At 38.3% G+C, this 18640-nt stretch overlaps 1 protein-coding gene across 5 annotated transcripts in view; it reads right to left on the bottom strand.

Moving 5' to 3' along the window:
- Positions 1-18640, bottom strand: part of LOC107582701 (sodium channel protein type 8 subunit alpha-like) — a 58238-nt gene that overhangs the window by 20902 nt on the left and 18696 nt on the right. For 2 of the 5 annotated variants that reach the window (XM_016268638.1, XM_016268639.1), the window contains exons 6-11: positions 15554-15645; positions 4929-5150; positions 4627-4690; positions 4249-4390; positions 3080-3286; positions 2701-2976 (exon numbers count right to left, since the gene is read on the bottom strand). In XM_016268638.1, the coding sequence (XP_016124124.1) occupies positions 2701-2976; positions 3080-3286; positions 4249-4390; positions 4627-4690; positions 4929-5150; positions 15554-15645 (1003 nt within the window). The other 3 variants (XM_016268640.1, XM_016268641.1, XM_016268642.1) reach the window with 2 other exon arrangements.

The raw sequence follows: 18640 nt of genomic DNA, 5'->3' as shown, positions 1-18640 counted from the left end.
CACTTTACAATCCAACAAATTATTTATTTCGCCTGGAAACACTTAACATTACGGAAGTGTTCTCATAAGTACATACGCACTCTTGCAAAAAGAAGCATTTATCCTACTGCAAAATGCTCCCTTCTGGCTTAAATTCACTTCCCATCTGAAATTCACAGATGATCCAAGAAACTAGTTGAGACCACTAATATTGTTCTAACTGTTTGCTGAAATTCACTGATAATGCAGAATGCTAGTTGCTAGCGCAGGCGTTTTCTCTGCGCTGCGGTTGAGAGTCTTCTCCCTAATGGAGCGGTTGACCACTGCAGACTATGTACAGCAGAAAGAGGCCCAAATGTGCTCTCAGCAGGGACTATTTTACTCAGATCACTCACTAAGGAGAAGTGGGCTGATCTGGTAAAGGGTTGAGACCACAGTGCTACAAAGGAGAAATCATATGGAGATTGCATAGTGTTACTTAAATATCCATAACAGTAAGTGGCTTTCTGTGCTAAATCCAAGGAGAACAAAAAAAACTCTACCAGGGGTAAAATGTTGTGTCACACTGTAATAACTAATGTCATGAAACCAGCTTCCAATTAAAGGCAGAGATTGCCTAATAAGGTGCTTTTATCCATTGTTGTGAGGTTGATCTGAGCAGAATTTGCAGGGTGGGGCCCAGGAGTATAACTTCCTGCTTAAGCACACTATATTACTGCTTTCATTTGATGAAAGATTTATAGCGTGTGGTTAAATAATTCATAGGACCAGTGAAAGTATGGCGTTCCCGTGCCATACTTCACATCTCTACACAACAACATACACAGATCTTAAATGGGTGTTCCTACTGCCCTCAGAATGGCTAAGCATTCTTCTGTAAACCAGAGAAAGGTGACAAAATGAACAGATGACAGAGGGATCAAATTAAATACCTCAAAAGCACCAGGTTTATTGTAGTTTCGAGTTATTTAACTGAGCTTTTAGACATAAAGAGAAATGTACAATCATAAATCCTGCCCAAAGCAAGACAATGAATGAGATGGAAAGAATTACAGCGATAGATAGATGGGCACTGAGCAAGAGCAGTTCCTCTTCTTCTGATCTTTGAGTGTAAGGCTGAAGCACTTTGTCTAATCACCCTGGTGATATGGACAATGACTCAGCGGAAAGTGGTAGCGACTGCACAGAGCAGAGAACAGTAGTATCAAGGGCTGGGCTGGGCTCAACTGGGCCATGATAGCAAACACCAGAGGTTATATCGGCTTGCTATTGCAACGTAAAAAAAAAGATTGCAAAAGAAACATGTCAGTATAATCGCAGAGCGCAGTTGTAGAGATTAGCTTTAAATCATTAATGCTAATAATAAAATACTGTCTATCAAACAAACATGCATGGCAAAATTCAATGGGAAACAGAAAACTGTAATTTGCTGATGGTAGGTGGTATTTATGTTTAAGGGGGAGGTGATCTTATTCTAGAGGGTATTTTATTCAACAAAATATGTATAAGCCCCAGTGGAACAAGAGTTTTGATATTTCAAAGATGATATTTCTGGTCCATTTTCAAAGAAGGTGCATCACATATCTATTGACATGTATAATGAAATAATTAAGGTTTTGTTGTGCATTGAGAATTGTTGTGTAAGTTTAAAGGAAAATATATATATATATATATATTCTATAAACAGTCAAAACATTTGACCACTTTGTTTGTTTGAATTAGCTCATTTTAAATGGTCCTTTGGTGTGACAAATTTATTTTTAAAAATGGGAATATTCCATGGAATACAAATAAGTTTAAGGTCATAAAAGCTGCATGCATAATAATTATTAAAAAATTAGCAAAATGTTGTTTAAAATCATTTTAGATGTAGTACAGCTTGTCTCACCATAGGACATGTCCATTATTCGTATATCTGCTCATAAAAAGTCTCATAGCTATCAGACATGGAATAAAAGCCACAAAAAAGGTATTTAAGTGCTACTTTTATCTTAATAAAGACACACAGATAAAACTACAAAAAATAGGTCAAATGAACAAAAAGAATAATTCAATGATGACAACAAAGAACAACACCTCTTATATCGATCTGCTCCTTAACTAATGTCTGAATGAACATAATGATTTCCTCCTTGTGAAATTCATTCAAGCAATCATTGCCTTGCCAGACATACAGTGGTGTGAAAAAGTGTTGGCCCCCTTCCTGATTTCTTATTTTTTTGCATGTTTGTCACACTTTAAATTTCCAAAAAGTTCACCTTTTGTCTCGTCAGTCCACAGAGTATTTTCTAGAGCTGTAGTCAAGTCCAGCTTTGTCGAGTCTAAGACAAGTCCAAGACCAGGAGTAGTCGAGACTGAGTCAAGACCGAGTCCAAAGAGGGCGCTTTCCACGCGTTTTCAGGCACGACATGCAAATGTGGTTTTGTCCGAGACAAGTCCGAGTGCAAACACCAACGAGACCAGACTCGAGTACTACAGCCCTTTGTTTTACCTTAATAATAAAAACCTTAATTTAAAAACTGCATGTTGTGTTTACTTGTGTTATCTTTGACTAATATTTAAATTAGTTTGATGATCTGAAACATTAAAGTGCGACAAACATGCAAAAAAATAACAAATCAGGAAGGGGGCCAACACTTTTTCACACCACTGTATATCATATATAAGATCATGTGGTAAATATGTTTATGTGGGCCTCTGTGGAAATAACCCCACTTTCACCTGGTTCATGATTGAGGCCTTCCGCCCAAGCCTGTTGTCTCTGAAACGGAAGCGGCTCCTCTTGCTGCCGTCATCGGATTCTGACTTTACCACCTTCTCACTGTCACCCTTCTCTTCCTGTTCTTTCCTCAACTTTTTCTTTCTGTTCCGTCGCTCCTTGGCACTCTTGGAGCTCAGCTTGGACACCTCAGAGGAACTGCGGGACAGATGCCCTCCTCCGTCATCCTCTACTGCATCCTCAGATACTGTACCTGCCGAGGTTGCCATGGCATTGGCCTAGTCATGAGGGACAAAAGGACAAGAAACAGAATGAACATGAGAGCAAAAAAGCGTAGGGAAGTTGACTAATTCAGCTTGTTGTATGCATGTATTTGTGTACCTGTGCCTCCTCCTGTTGTTTCTTCAGCTGTTCCAGCATGGCTTTAAACTCAGCCTCCTTCTGTTCTGCTTCCTCCATAGTGGCCTGGTTTTGTTCTTCATAAGCCATGGCTACCACAGCCAGGATCAGATTCACCAGGTAGAACGATCCCACAAAGATCACCAGTACGAAGAAGATCATGTACGTCTTCCCTGCGGCTCGCAGAGTCTAAGAGAAAGAAGCTTCTATTACTATGTTTGAAACAGCATAATATCATACTACTTTCTTGCAGTATTCAGTAGGTTTACTGTATGCAATATCAGGGGCGTATCCAATGCCACCCCCAAAATTTGGTTGGCCAACCTAAGTGCCACCCCAAACTTCTAAACTATGAATTGCCTTTTACCTCCAACTGAGGACAGTGAGTTCAATAAAACCTGACAAAACCACCCTGGTTTAAAAAATGAGGAAGAAATGTCAAGAAATTACAGTTATTCTGTCAACTCTATTAACCTGACTTTGTTTCTAAATAAAATTAAAATTAAATAATAAAAGGGAAAGTTCACCCAAAAATGTAAATTCTGTCCAGGGTTATTATAGTTAACTAAAACTAAAACCATAAAATTAAATGTTAACTGAAATAAAAATTAAATATAAAAAATAGACATAAAACAAAAACTGATAAAAATGACAAAAACAATCAGAAAATATAAAAAATTAAATATAAATTGAACAAAAACTATAATAGTATCTCAATATCACTGATTCTGTCATAATTTACTCTCAACTTAAAATGTTTTTTTTTTTACACGGGAAGTCAGAATTGTTTGGTTACCAACATTTTTCAAAATATCTTCTTTTGTGTTCCACAGAAGAAAGAAAGTTGAACAGGTTTGGAATGACATGAACCCATGAACTATTTATGGCTTTTTTTCTTTCTTTTTTTTTTTACACAAAATGTGATTGAAAAATGCTAAATTATTAGTAATAATAGTTATTTCCATGATGATAACTGGACACCTTTTTAAATATTAAATATGCAACATGGTGAGGTGAAATGACAAAAATAACAACAAGAAAATCATCCAAATCATCATAATAAACTAGTAAGATATGGAATAGTGCTGAAACAGGACCAGAAGTAAATCAAAAACAGAGCAAGAGTGAGAGTGAGAGGAATGAATGCACACCAGTTGGTACAGATTCTCCCAGAAGTCTTGTGTCATGAGTCGGAAGAGAGCAAGAAAAGCCCAACCAAAGGAGTCAAAGCTAGTATAGCCATAGTTTGGGTTGCGTCCAGCCTTCATGCAAGTATAGCCCTCTGGCCACCGCCTACACAAACACACACACACACACACACTATACTACAAATAACAAATATTTCTGTGCTTTTGTCTAACAGATCATACCTTAACAATAAAAGGTCATTGAAAAGGGCATCAAGTGCGCTATTATTTGGAAATAAATATTTCGACTTTACAATTCAGACTTAAATAAAATTAAATAATTGTTGCTAATTTAGTATTGGGAATATTGTGTGTTTGTCTGTGTATGTTTTCACTCTTCACCCTGAGTCTGAGCTGTTTCCACACAGCAGTGCATCCAGCATGCCTGGCTGAAAGTAGAAGTTTGCTGTGAAAAGAGCAGAGAGAAGATATACTTGTAAAATGTGAAAACCAAGGCAAAAATCACCCAAAAAATCTACTAATTTTTAGCATTTTCCAATATGAAAAGTATGTAAAAACGTATTTGGAAAAACTGTTATATAAAAGCATATCTTAAAAAATATATAAAAAAGCTGAGGACAGCACTGCTTGACGCAACTGTATTAGAAACTACCCTATGAAGTCAAAGCTTTGCCTATACTTACTGTCATTCATGATGTATTCATTGAAGTCAAAGCCTCTGCTCCCATTGGCTAGGTAGGATTCAGTTTGGTTGAATGGCCAGATGACACATTTTTGGCGAAGATTACCCATGAACAACTGTAGACCGATGAGGGCAAATACACTCAGACAGAACACAGTCAGAATCATCACGTCTGACAGCTTCTTCACTGACTGGATCAGAGCACCCACAATGGTTTTCAGCCCTGTGGGAAGATGAGGAGACAAACACAACAAGGAATATACAGTCTGCCGCACAAGTGATAATGTTCATACCTGCTCAAGGATACACATCCACAAACACGCAAAGCAATTAAAAAAATTAGAGCACACACACACACACACATGCACAGAATATTTACAAATATAATACATGTTCTACAGTACACTTTGTTGATACACACACTTTCATGTCATACTTTTATTACTTTGGGGGTCCCACAATAAAAATTTTAGTTGTATGCTGTTTTACTACTACAAAAAGAGATGCATTCCCTTTTCCAGCATACACTACCGTTTAAAGGTTTGAACACGGTAAAATGTTTTTAATGTTTTTGAAAGAAGTCTCTTATGCTCACCAAGGCTGTATTTATTTAATCTAAACTATAGTAAAAGCAATGATATTGTGAAATATTATTACAGTTACACTTGATTTTAAGGTGTCCTTGTTTCAGTGTAATTATACATTTAAGTACTGAGTAATATTAATTAACTACATGTACTTACTATATGGTTAGGGTTAGGATTTGGCTTTGGCTTTGGGTTACTTCCATGTAATTATGCATAATTAATTGTTATTATAATCGTAAGTACATGTAACATGTGTAACAAGGACACCTTAAAATAAAGTGTTACCATTATTACAGTTTAGAAAACGGTTTTCTACTTAACATATTTTAAATGTAATTTATTTCTGTGATGACAAGGCTGAATTTTCAGCAGTCATTACTCCAGTCTTCAGTGTCATATTATCTTTCAGAAATCTATCTAATATGCTCAAGAAGCATTTCTTATTATTATCAGTGTTGAAAATGGCTGCTTAATATTTTTGTGGAAACTGATACATAATTTTCAGGAATCTTTGATGAATAGAAGGTTAAAAAGAACAGTGTTTATTTGAAAAAAATATGTATATAACAACATACAAGCCTTTACTGTCACGTTTTATCAATTAAATGCATCCTTGACAAATAAAAGAATTGATGTCTTAAAAAATAATAATAAATAAAAATAAAAATCTTACTGTCCCCAAACTTTTGAACGGTATTGTGTTATGCTAACATACATGAATAAGAAATAACAATTACTTCAGCATTTCATCCATAATCAGATAACTAAGCAACCACACTATAACTTATTTGGTTTCCTTTACTTTCTCACACACATATACCATAAGAAATAATCATGTGGTTTACTTATATAAAACAACGATTTACACTGATCAGGCAGCTTAAAGAGTCTCCCGTCTCAACAGGGCAACTGCACACAATCTGTCTGTATCTCAGTGAATAGATGTATGCGCAGTTTGCTATCAGGTAAACATTTGGATTTATACGTACCACACTGATTTATAATTTAAGTCACTATAATACTATAAATTATACCAGTTCATTATATAACCCGAAAAACAATTGATATGTCAATCCTGTGTAATGTTGTTTGTAATATTAACAACAGCAACACAAGGATCACATTTTATGAAGTCTTGGAGAAGAAAGGAGAATTATACAAAATCTTTTAGGGAAGTCCCTCCTCAATCCCCACTGCAATTTCTACAAAAGTGTTACAAATAATAAATCAGAAACTGACATCAACACACATGGGCAACTGAATTTTTACTTTTTTCTAGAGAAAATGTGAGTGGTGCTTTCGTGCTTATGTGCTAAATTGTTAAGCACAAATGTGACCCTGGAACACAAATCCAGTCTTAAGTCGCTGGGATATATTTGTAGCAATAGCCAAAAAATACATTGTATGGGTTTTTTTTTTTTTTTTTTTTATGCCAAAAATCATTAGGATATTAAGTAAAGATCATGTTCCATGAAAATATTTAGTAAATTTCCTACCGTAAATATATTAAAACTTTATTTTTGATTAGTAATATGCATTGCTACGAACTTCATTTGGACAACTTTAAAGGCGATTTTCTCAATATTTTGATTTTTTTTGCACCCTCAGATTCCAGATTTTCAAATAGTTGTATCTCGGCCAAATATTGTCCTATCCTATCAAACCATACATCAATGGAAATATTATTTGTTCAGCTTTCAGATGATGTATAAATCTCAATTTCGAAAAAATGACCCTTATGACTGGTTTTGTGGTCCAGGGTCACAAATACAAAGTTCTAGGTGGTTACCAGTGCATTGCTAAGGGGTTCTGGGTGGTTGTTGCAAGACTTTATGACATTCTAGTTCCATCTGTAAATATGGCTCAACCATTCCTTTAGGGCAGTGATTCCCAAACTTTTTCTCCTGGGTCCCCCTTTTGTACAGAAAAATATTTTTAAGCCCCCCACCTACATGCACCGACATAAAGACAATCTCAGACATGACCTTGCTTGCAAAATCCTATAGGATTTATTTGAAACATTGTAATAACACAGTAATTACAACTTCAAAAAATGCTTTCAACAAATTTTCAAACTTGCCTCTGCACAAAAATGAACATTTTTGAATTATAGAAATTAGACTTATGCTTAATAGTCAAACAGTCTTTTCAATGCTTGTTTTGTGCTGCAGATCTTCTCAAATTCAGGGATGCCGCCATGAGACTGCAACTCTTAGCTCATTTTCAACGTCCAGCTTCGATCTGTATTTTGTCTTGAAGCATCTGCAGAAAAACCTCACATATGTATGATGTGGCAAAAGGAAGGAGTACGGCCAGGGCTCTCCTGCAGAGCAGTGGGCAGTCCTTTTCCACTCCATTCCAAAATGCAGCTAATGTATTTGACTTAAACTGAAGTCTCATTAGAGGTGACATCTATGAACTGTTCCTCTTCTGCTGTGCTCAAGTCAGCAGCTGGTGTTGCTTTGAAGGGGTCTCGAATCCAGTCATATTTTGGAGGATCCTGTACTGGGAAATAGCTCTGGAAATGTTTTTGTTATGCAGCCTGTTGACCTCAATGAATGATTTCAAGCTCTCAAATGAGTCTACATTCCCCCCTTTCTAGTTTTCTTGTGATTGATGTGATTTCATCTGCCAGCTATGGAAGGTGTGTGTTGGCTGCAGATTTAGTTCATTGAGTTTTTGAAACCTGTCGCTGAAGTATGCAAGTTTCATGAGAAAATTGTTATTGTTGAACTTATGGGCAAGTTCATTTCTCTCTTCCTCCAAGAAGGTTTTGATCTCAGTTCAAACACCCTGGATAGAACCTTCCCATGTGACAGCCAACGGGACTCGCTGTGAAACAAAACTGCTGGGTGATCAGATCCCCTTTCCTCACACAGTGGAAAAATTGACCGGTCTTGTTTTGATTTAGTTTATGGTGGCGCTAATAACTTGCCTTACATCTTTAAGCTTGGGACTCATCTCTTTAGATGCTAGCGCTTCCCAGTGCATCATACAGTGTGTCCACTGTGCAATCGGTGAAACGTGCTTGACTAATGCTTGCAGCCCTCTTCGTTTCCCAGCCATTGCCTGAGCCCCATCTGTGCATATCCCAACACAATCCTCTCATTTCAGATCAGCCTCTTTCAAGTAAGTGTCAATGATTCATGAACAATTCGACTGCAGTGGCTCTTTTAGTTATCAAATCATCGCCATCAATGAATCTGACATGTTATCAATAAACAGTCTTTGTTTCTGTCAGTTGCTTCATCTGCAGAGCAAAATGGTTGTCTCGTATCTTGTCACTAAGCTGTTCCTTTACATCTTTTCAGATGTCAGAAATGCGCCTCCCGATAGTGTTGTCTGACAAAGGAATAACCTTTAGGTTACTGCTGTTGCTTTATCGATCATAGTTGAAACCGTATCAATAGTAGATGGAAGTATTAATTCCTCAGCTACAGTGTGCGGCTTCTTACACTGAGCTGCTCTGTAGGCCACTTTGTAGGAGGTGAGTTGAGCATTTGAAGGCACAGATGCTGCTTTAGTTTTGCACAACAGTTGAGTAGGTTTTTTGGAAAAAATCAACGGGCTTGTCTTTGTGTTCATGACGTGAAGTCCCTAAGTGTTGTCCTTACTTGTTTGGCTTCATACTGTCAGAAGCTAATATTTTGAGGCACACAACACACTGTGGTCTCTCTTCATTACCCACCATTGTACTGGTGAATCTGAGAGCGAGATATGCCTTTGCTTTGTTTTAGTTGTGATGTTTTAAGTAGATTCATTGCCCGCTTTACATTAGGCACTGACAGTCCTTTCACAAACTTGTCCAGTGCAGAACCATGCATCATTTATTGATATTTTTACACAGCTCCCTCCAACTCATTTCTGATTCTTCAATCGTGCCATCTATTGGTCTATTATTCCACGACAACAACCGCAACAGCTGATAACAGACAGCGAGTCATCTTGAGGTAATAAAATATTTCAAATTAATATTTTGTGTTCTATTATTTACTTATGTGGCAAGTACTGGCATATTAAGCGGGATAATCTGCTGATTCTGTCCCTTAGCCTTGCCATGCCCTGCTTTTTTTAACTCCGCGCCCCCCCCCCCATTTTGGGAACCACTGCTTTAGGATGAGGCTGTGGGGTATTTTTATTGTTCACCAAACTAAAACCATAAATCTCACTGCTCAGAAAGTAATAGCATACCTCTTCTCAACAAACACATGATCTGATTTATCATCCAAGTCTGTAGCACAATCAGTGTAAGATAGTGTTAACCTTAAATATAAGCAATACAAACAGTAGTGATGCTAGAAAGTACTGCTAATAGGGCAATAACCAGCCATTGAAAAGTAATATTAACATTTTCATAAGTTTCAATATACGAGTTCCATTGATGTCTATAGGAATTCATCTGAGAGAAAAAGAGAAAGCTTCCAAAATTTGGTGTCTATATTCATACATTTATTTCCTTCTTATGTGTGAGAGGGCTTCAAATGAAGCAGTGCTAGATGCTAATGCTAAAAAGATTTCCAAAAAGTGCACATTTACAGTTTTCTAATAAGCACTTTACTAAGGACAGGTTGTGTAGGGACCTTGGAGAGACTCGAGGAGCACTCTTTAAAAGATAAACACACATACAATATTCAACACATATCAGCAAAATGGACACTGCCTGAAGAGAGCGGTGCCATACACAAACAGTATGCAGAAAGCCAGCACAGAGAGAGGAAGAGGAGAGGACAGGCAAGGGGAGGAAGGGCATGCAGGTCATTTAAACGCCAAGGCTGAAGGCAGTAACATCATCATCTTTGCTTTGTCACCATGGTGTCAATATCCGTTTAACCAATCGTTCATGTCCAGAGAATGTGTAACCCTGTCTTCTTATCCCATCTGATCTCTTAGCTGAGAGAATCCAGGTGAATAAAAAAGTAATTCTCTAATCTAAATACTCACATGTGAAGCCTACAACAATGGATATAATGTGACAATTCTGAATGTGAATGTGTTTAATGTAGGTGGGTGTAACTGTGTGCATGTTTCATAAAGTCTGCAAATGAAAACCAGTGAGTTAACTTGGCTATTCATGATTTTTCGTCCCTCTGCTACAATGCATACATACACACAAATCTTCTCAAATCTTCTGATGTCTCTGTTTTACTTTCCACTCCGAGTTCTTTGAAATAAGAATAGGGAGGGAGCTACAAAACAGTAATTTTACCAAAAAAAAAGATAAAAATTATATAAATCTACATGTGTGTAAAGGATGCAGAAATTCGAGGAAAGCCACTTGTTTAAAAAAAATACAAAAAAATAAAAACAGAATAAAAAGAAAGACAAACTAAAAAAGCAGATGTCTTCAAAAGCATCATGCAGCAAAAACGTGTCAAACTAGGCTTGGCAGTCTCAGTGAGTGCTCTACCCACAAACCTTAGCTTCATGTCACATCACATCAGCTTCTTTTAAACAAATCTGATGAGATGTTCATCAAAAGACAAACTATGCCAGCTTTTTGAACAGTATGAAATGCACATATAAATGTTTCTATGCCTTAAAGATGCCATAAGGTTGAGTTTTATGCTGTCTGCTTAGGATACTGTAACTAAAACTTAACATAAAGAAAAGACGTCTGTCCAATGATGCGAGAACTCTGAGACTGGACATTTTGAATATAGAACACAGAGCAGCATCTCAAATTGAAATATATATATACAGTGGGTACGGAAAGTATTCAGACCCCCTTAAATTTTTCACTCTTTGTTATATTGCAGCCATTTGCTAAAATCATTTAAGAGCAAAGGGTCTGAATATTTAGGACCATGTGATATTTCAGTTTTTTTTTTTTAATAAATCTGCAAAAATGTCAACAATTCTGTGTTTTTCTGTCAATATGGGGTGCTGTGTGTACATTAATGAGGAAAAAAAATTAACTTAAATGATTTTAGCAAATGGCTGCAATATAACAAAGAGTGAAAAATTTAAGGGAGTCTGAATACTTTCCGTACCCACTGTATATATATATGCTAAAAAAATGCTACAGTAAAAACCTGTTAACTGGTTAACAGTAAGTTTTCACACTATATTCGGTGAATAAATGTAATTACATTTAATGTAATTTTACAGTAAAATATTGTTAAAAATATGTTTTTTGGAAGTGAAAAAGAAAAAGTCATTGTATAATTTACAGTGAAAAACTGTAAATTGACACTCCAAGAATTCCCTGCATGACACTTCATTTTTGATGTTTTTTTGTTGAAATAACATGTTTCTTCTTAGTTTTTTCTTATCAGTTGTGTACATTAGGGTTTAATCTTACATTGAATGTTGTTAAATGAAATGTTTATTGCATTATTTCAGTATCATGTGTCACCATTATGGGGTTTAGTGTTTGTGTGAATGACTCTGTGCACCTTCTATATATAAGTATTGCCCTCCTCAGCTTGTAGAAAAGCTGTTTGTGAAGAGCTTTGGTTCATCACGTGACTTACTCATCACCACCAGTTTTTGGTGGTTATTAGTGCATTACAATGGTTCAAAACAGATATTACCGTATTGGCCCGAATATAAGACGACCCTAATTATAAGACGACCCCCATTTTTCCAGATGTACCTTTTGGAAAAAGGCTTTTTAAAAAACAAATCTTGTTTTTTTTTCTCAGTAAAACACATTTTGTCTTCAATTATTTTCATATTGCATATTTTTCCTATTTTAATTTTTGTTTTGAAAGTATGGTAAAAACTGATAAAATGTACCAACAATCACATTTTAAAAATATACACTTTTTGATGTACCATAAAAAAACAAAAAACAGGTAGCCCATCTGAATTAGGACATTTAGGCTATCCATCTAATAGTAGCCTATCAAAATCTTATTAACAGTAGAAGTTAAATCTTACTGTAGTCTTCAAATCTGGGTACTGTTTTACGTTTTAAAATCACAAAGGGAGTTTGGTCCCATCAGGCTAACGTGACAGTCACGACTCATGCAGCTGTAAGGTTTTCTTTTTCTTTTCTTTTTAATCGCGATCTTTACAACACGCATTACATGGCACACTCGTTTTATGTGTATTTGGTGCCACCTATTGTTGTGGGTGTATTATTGACATGTCAAAGTCTAGACCCTGAATATAAGACGACTGCGTTTTTTTCAGATGTATTTCCAAGAAAAAAACATAGTCTTATATTCGGGTCAATACGGTAGTATTTCAATATGTTAATTTATTAACATTACATCAGTTAAAGGGATAGTTCACCCAAAAATGAAAATTTAATGTTTATCTGCTTACCCCCAGGGCATCCAAGATGTAGGTGACTTTGTTTCTTCAGTAGAACACATTTGATGATTTGTAAGTCCAACTGTTGCAGTCTATCAGTCGTATAATGCATGGCAATGGTAACAAAATCTATGAGTGTAAAAAAAAACATGCACAGACAAATCCAAATTAAACCCTGCGGCTCGTGACGACACATTGATGTCCTAAGACACGAAACGATCGGTTTGTGCTAGAAACCGAACAGTATTTCTATCATTTTTTACCTCTAATACACCACTATGTCCAACTGTCATAGTGTCATAGCACTTCCGGTGCGTGAGGTGTGTACGTGCTCTGGCGTAGTTTACGTTAATGGGTGTTGTCGCAGGAGGAGCAAACGACAGACACAGTGGGTGTGGCGTCAGGCCTCAGAGAGGCTTTTATTAACAGAAAATAAACAAAGTGTCCAGAAAAAAGGGAATCAAGTGTCCAAAATAAACAGGGGATCTGGTGTCCTAGTCGTGCTGCGGGGTTCGTGAAGGGAAGGGCAGTGGTCAGGTAGGAAGGGTCCAGGTAAGGGGCAGAGTCCAGCGGCCACACGCGCTCCCCTCTCCAGTCCGGGGCGCGAGGGGCGGCGGCTTCTTTCAGCGGCTTCGTCCTTCTCTCTGCCCATGGTGCTTGAAGGGACTAGACGGCCCGGCATCCTTGCCCGACGGCCGTGTAATGGGTGCGGTTCTCGTCCGGACTGCGGGTCCGGCAGCTCACGACGCTGATGGCACTTGAGTTCCTCTACGCACCCCTCCTGGACCCACGAGGACACCAGCGTGCATGCACGGGGAAGAGACCGGTCTCCCGAGGAGAGGCGCGCTCGGCATTTAAACAGAGGCGGTGATGAGGCTCCATTCGGTTCAGGTGTGCCCCATCACACGCCGCCAGCCCTGGCTATTTCAGCGCCCCTCCTCTCTCACGCACCTACTCATGTCGGGAGCCTGGCGAAGGGCGGCGATTAAGGGACGGGGTGATGCTGATAATTAGGGGGAGGTGTTGATATCCAGCCGAAGAGCAATCAACCATAACTTCAGGCAAGCAGGCTCAAAAGTTGGGAATACTTGGAAAGTCACCACTCCCGAATGAGTTTGCACAAGAGAATGTAATCTTTTAGTTTTAAGTCAGTTTGAACAATCCGGATAAGCGCAAGTAAGTACCATTTTGATTAGCCGTTGTACCTACAATGACTGTGCACTGTGTAAACAATGAGTAATGTATACGCGCGAGAGATCACTTCCGGCGCTTGCGTAAACTACGCCAGAGCGCGTACACACCTCACGCACCAGAAGCCGTGCGCGCGCCCAAAGACAGTTGGACATAGTGGTGTATTAGAGGTAAAAATGATAGAAATACTGTTCGGTTTCTGGCACAAACTGATCGTTTCATGTCTTAGGACATCAATGTGTCATCACGAGCCGCAGGGTTTAATTTGAATTTGTCTGTGCATGTTTTTTTTACACACATAGATTTTGTTACCATTGCCATGCATTATACAGCTGATAGACTGCAACGGTTGGACTTAAAAATCATCAAATGTGTTCTACTGAAAAAACAAAGTCACCTACATCTTGGATGCCCTGGGGGTAAGCAGATAAACATAAAATTTTCATTTTTGGGTGAACTATCCCTTTAATGAAATACGGTATTTTATTGTGAATTTAAGTTAAGTCTGTAAAACCTAAAATGTTGCTACCATATGTTTTACAGTGAAGTTCTGGCAACCACAGCTGCCGGTATTTTACCGTAATTGTCACAGATTTTTTTTTACAGTGCAAGTTAAAACCAACTTAAAGTGGTTTGAAACATGGCACCTGGTTTCCGAACTGGCCATTCACTGGTCCAAGTTCCTTAAACTGACCTGGTCAGCCATATTGGACCAGCAATAAACCCGCCTGACCACCTTTAACCAGCAGGGCCCGTGACCAAGATGGTATATACCAACTTAGTCAGGTCCTCACCAGCTGTTAGTCCACCTAAACTAGTAACCATGTTACAAAACACAGCTAGCACCTTAAGATGGGTTTTCCAGCAGGGCTAGATGCATATTGCAGGTGTTTCCACTTCTTTTCGTCATAATAGCCGACATTTATAATAAGTTGCCATTGACAAATGCAGTTTTTAATAAATAAAGACAGTTAAATCCCAGATTACTGGAAGGGCATGTAGTTTTTACATGAATTGACTGCAGACTGCAAAGCCTATCAAAAATGTATCGCTACCATTTTTGATCGTTTGTGTATTAAAACATAAATAGAACATAAATGAAAGTATTCTTCCAGCAGCATCCTCTTGAAAAAGTACAGCAAGTCAAGTGAAAAAAAAAACTAAGAGAAAAATAATAACAGTAGTAGTAATACTGGTAATAATAATAGTTTGCATCGGCGTGGGAAGCAGCTCAGCCTTCGTGTTTAAACGCGTTCTCACCTGGTATGACAGAAATAGTTTTGAGAGCTCGTAGAACCCTGAAGGTTCTCAGGGCTGACACATTCCCGAGGTCCACAAACTCTGTTACATATCTGCAACAAGGGAGGATCACACACAGAACAAACACCATGACACAACACACACACCACCACAACACGTACGACACACCACTACCACCAGCACCACCACTGAACTGGGAGGAAGACATCACGCAAAGCCTGTCTAACAGGAGAAGAGAGAGAAACGAACGGAGGAGGAAGAGACAGGAGCGTGAAAAGAGAGACAGCGAGCGGCGCCCTCTGTTGGCCCTGATGGATGCTGGACTTACCTGGGATCACAGCAACAGTTTTCAAAGCCCTCAGCACCCTGAATGTGCGCAGAGCTGACACATTGCCTAGGTTTACAAACTCTGTAATATACCTGCAGAATGGATCGCAACATAGTTACCAGAGAGAGAGAGAGAGGAGAGTGAGAGAATGGAAAGGAGAAGAGATATAGGATGAAAAAGCAGTGAGGGAAGATGGTTCACAAGAAAAATTAAGAGATGTAAAAATATATGCATCCCATTAAAACAATGTTCCAGGATCCATGTTTCACAGCATTACTGTAATTTTAAGAAGTTTAAGACTGGTAAAAAAAAAAAACATTCACATTTTTGTTGAACTCGCAATTGCAGGTGGATTAATGTAATGATCAAATAATTTGCCATGGCACACATAAGCACAGCGTTATGAGCATTCCCTTAGAAACCATTTATTTCTCAAGTCGAGGATGTGAATAGCTCCAGTTACAATCTTAAGAGTTGCTATCTCGTAATTACAGTAATTCTAACATGATGTTATCCCAGCATAAGAATTTAAACCTTGTGGCACTTATTCCAGTATAATGCCTTGCCTCATAGTCTTCTAATAGTATTAGTGTATACACTGTTTTCCTTTGATTTTACAATCTAAAGTTGAAATTATTTACTATGGTAACTGACTGCATGTCACAGATACTGTCCATAGCGATTCACTTCTATTGAACCCTTAACATTTTTTAAATGTCAGCAAGTAAACACAATCAAATATGAACAGATTCTCACTATGTCATATACTGCAGAATTCACCGCATACATTTTATTCCTGGAAAATCAAACACATTTTCTCCCAACTTGCTCATTCCAAAGGGAAAGAACTGGGTTTTTTTTTGTAGTTTTGTCATTATTTCACCATATTCTCAATTTGAACATTTTACTTTTTAGGGGCAAGGGTTGTCTTATGTAAGAAGAAAATGGCTGCCCTCCAGAGAACTGGACGAATGCAGATATGGAGAGAAAAGGAGTGATGGACAGATTAATTAAAGTTTAGAAAGAAAGAGTTATGATATATTATGTACACAGACATATACAGAAGTATAGGCACAAAAATTTTCTTATTTGAGCATTGAACTCCCATCCACCACCTATGAGAGGCAGGACATTAGAGCCTCTGTCGTGCTTACGTTCACCCACACACACTTTTTTGTGCAAGCATGACATCAAGGCTCAAAAGTCATCCTATGACCTAAATAAAGGTCATGGTGTTGATTAATCACTGAATTTCAGACTGTCCATGCATCTTAATGACCAAAGAAACAAGTAAACAGTTTACTAGAATAAATAATTTGCATGTTCAAAGCTTTCAGGCTTTAAAGGGTTAGTTCACCCCAAAATGAAAATTCTGTCATTAATTACTCACCCTCATGTCGTTCCAAACCTGTAAGACCTTCGTTCTTCTTCAGAACACAAATTAAGATATTTTTGATGGAATCTGAGAGCTCCCTGACCCTCCGTAGACAGCACACAACTGTATTATTCCCAGGTCCAGAAATGTAGCAAGGACATCGGTAAAATATCCATGTGACATCAGTGGCTCAACTTCAATTTTGCGAAGCTACGAGAATACTTTTTGTGCGCAAAGAAAACAAAAATAACGACTTTATTCAACAATTCTTCTCCCCCGAGTTACTGTCCTCCGCCATTTTAGAGAGTATCACAACGCATACGCACACTTTACCCTAAGAGTAAACCACGCTGATTACGCCAATTACGTTCATGTGCGCGCTTACCCTCCTGAACGTAAACAACGCTGATTAGGTTGATTACGTTCTTGGTTACTCTCCAAAATGGCGGCTAATGTAACTCGGGGGAAAACACTTGTTAAAAGGGTCATATGATGCCATTTCAAATGTTCCTTTCTCTTTGGAGTGTTACAAGCTGTTCATGCATAGATACGATCCCTAAAGTTGCAAAGACTAAAGTCTCAAACCCAAAGAGATATTCTTTATAAAAGTTAAGACTGGTCCACGCCCTCCTAAAACGCCTCGTTTAAACACGCCCCCACATGTCTACATCACTGGGTGGGAATTTTTGCATAACACCGCCCAAATGTTCACGCAAAGAAAGAAGGCGTAACTTTTATTCTCGCTGTAGTATTGCTGTTGCCGCCGCAGCCATGTCGTGGAGATGTATGTCGTGTGCTTCGTTGTGAAAGCGAAACTACTTTGTTTGGCCTTCCAAAAGAGGACGATATCCGCTTCGTCAAGCCTAGAGCTGATCCCTGCTGGTCGTTGAGGAAATACATCAAATTCGCGCTGTGGATCGCCGGATCGGCTTTCACCATGGACAAAGCGGAGTCCAGCCCGGGGTCGTCACATGTGGTTGCCGCAAGCCCGCCGTGTGTGACGCTGTGTTTCATTGTGAAAGCGAAACTACTTTGTTTGGCCTTCCAAACGAGGACATAAGAAATTAGAGGTTAAGTTGTATTTACAACACTGTTCCAGAACAGTTCACCACAAATATTCAAATGTGTGCAGCGCATTTTATGGAGGACTGTTTCCTGATCCTGGAAGAGTAGACTACAATGCCGTCTACACACAAAGGCTGCTTCTATAAAGTGGGGCAGTTCCAATTTTGCAAGAACAGTCTGGCGCTTCTGACTCACACCCTGTAAGTTTTTTATATTTAAAGAATTTAAATAAAGAATTTGCCACTGATGATTCAAACGTGAGTTTTGAGCAGTGTAGAGTAGCGCTCGTTGTTTGTCGTTTCTCCGATCACAAATGCAGACATGGTTTTATGTTTACGCGGCGCGATACGCAACGTGTAAAAAGACAGTATAAGTCATTATAATCAGTAATTATGTCCCCACTGGATGCAACAAATGCCTCATTTGTAATGGGTTTTATTGGTGTTGTCTCATCGCGCCAGGACACTGCATCACAGTATGTAAGTAGGGATGCTCCGATCCGCCTTTTTCGCCTCAGATACCGATTCCGATAGCTAGGGTTCAGTATTGGAATTTTTTTTCCATTTAAATAAATGTAGAATTTTATATCTCTGTGTGTGGAACTGATAATCATTCTTTCACAATCTACTAAATACAGACTACTTCAT

Source organism: Sinocyclocheilus grahami, unplaced genomic scaffold (assembly GCF_001515645.1).
Source record: "Sinocyclocheilus grahami isolate Dianchi unplaced genomic scaffold, SAMN03320097.WGS_v1.1 scaffold47.1, whole genome shotgun sequence".
In the NCBI taxonomy this organism is placed as follows: domain Eukaryota; kingdom Metazoa; phylum Chordata; class Actinopteri; order Cypriniformes; family Cyprinidae; genus Sinocyclocheilus; species Sinocyclocheilus grahami.
Note: the sequence above shows the minus strand (reverse complement) of the source record. Positions and strands in the feature narration are given on the sequence as shown.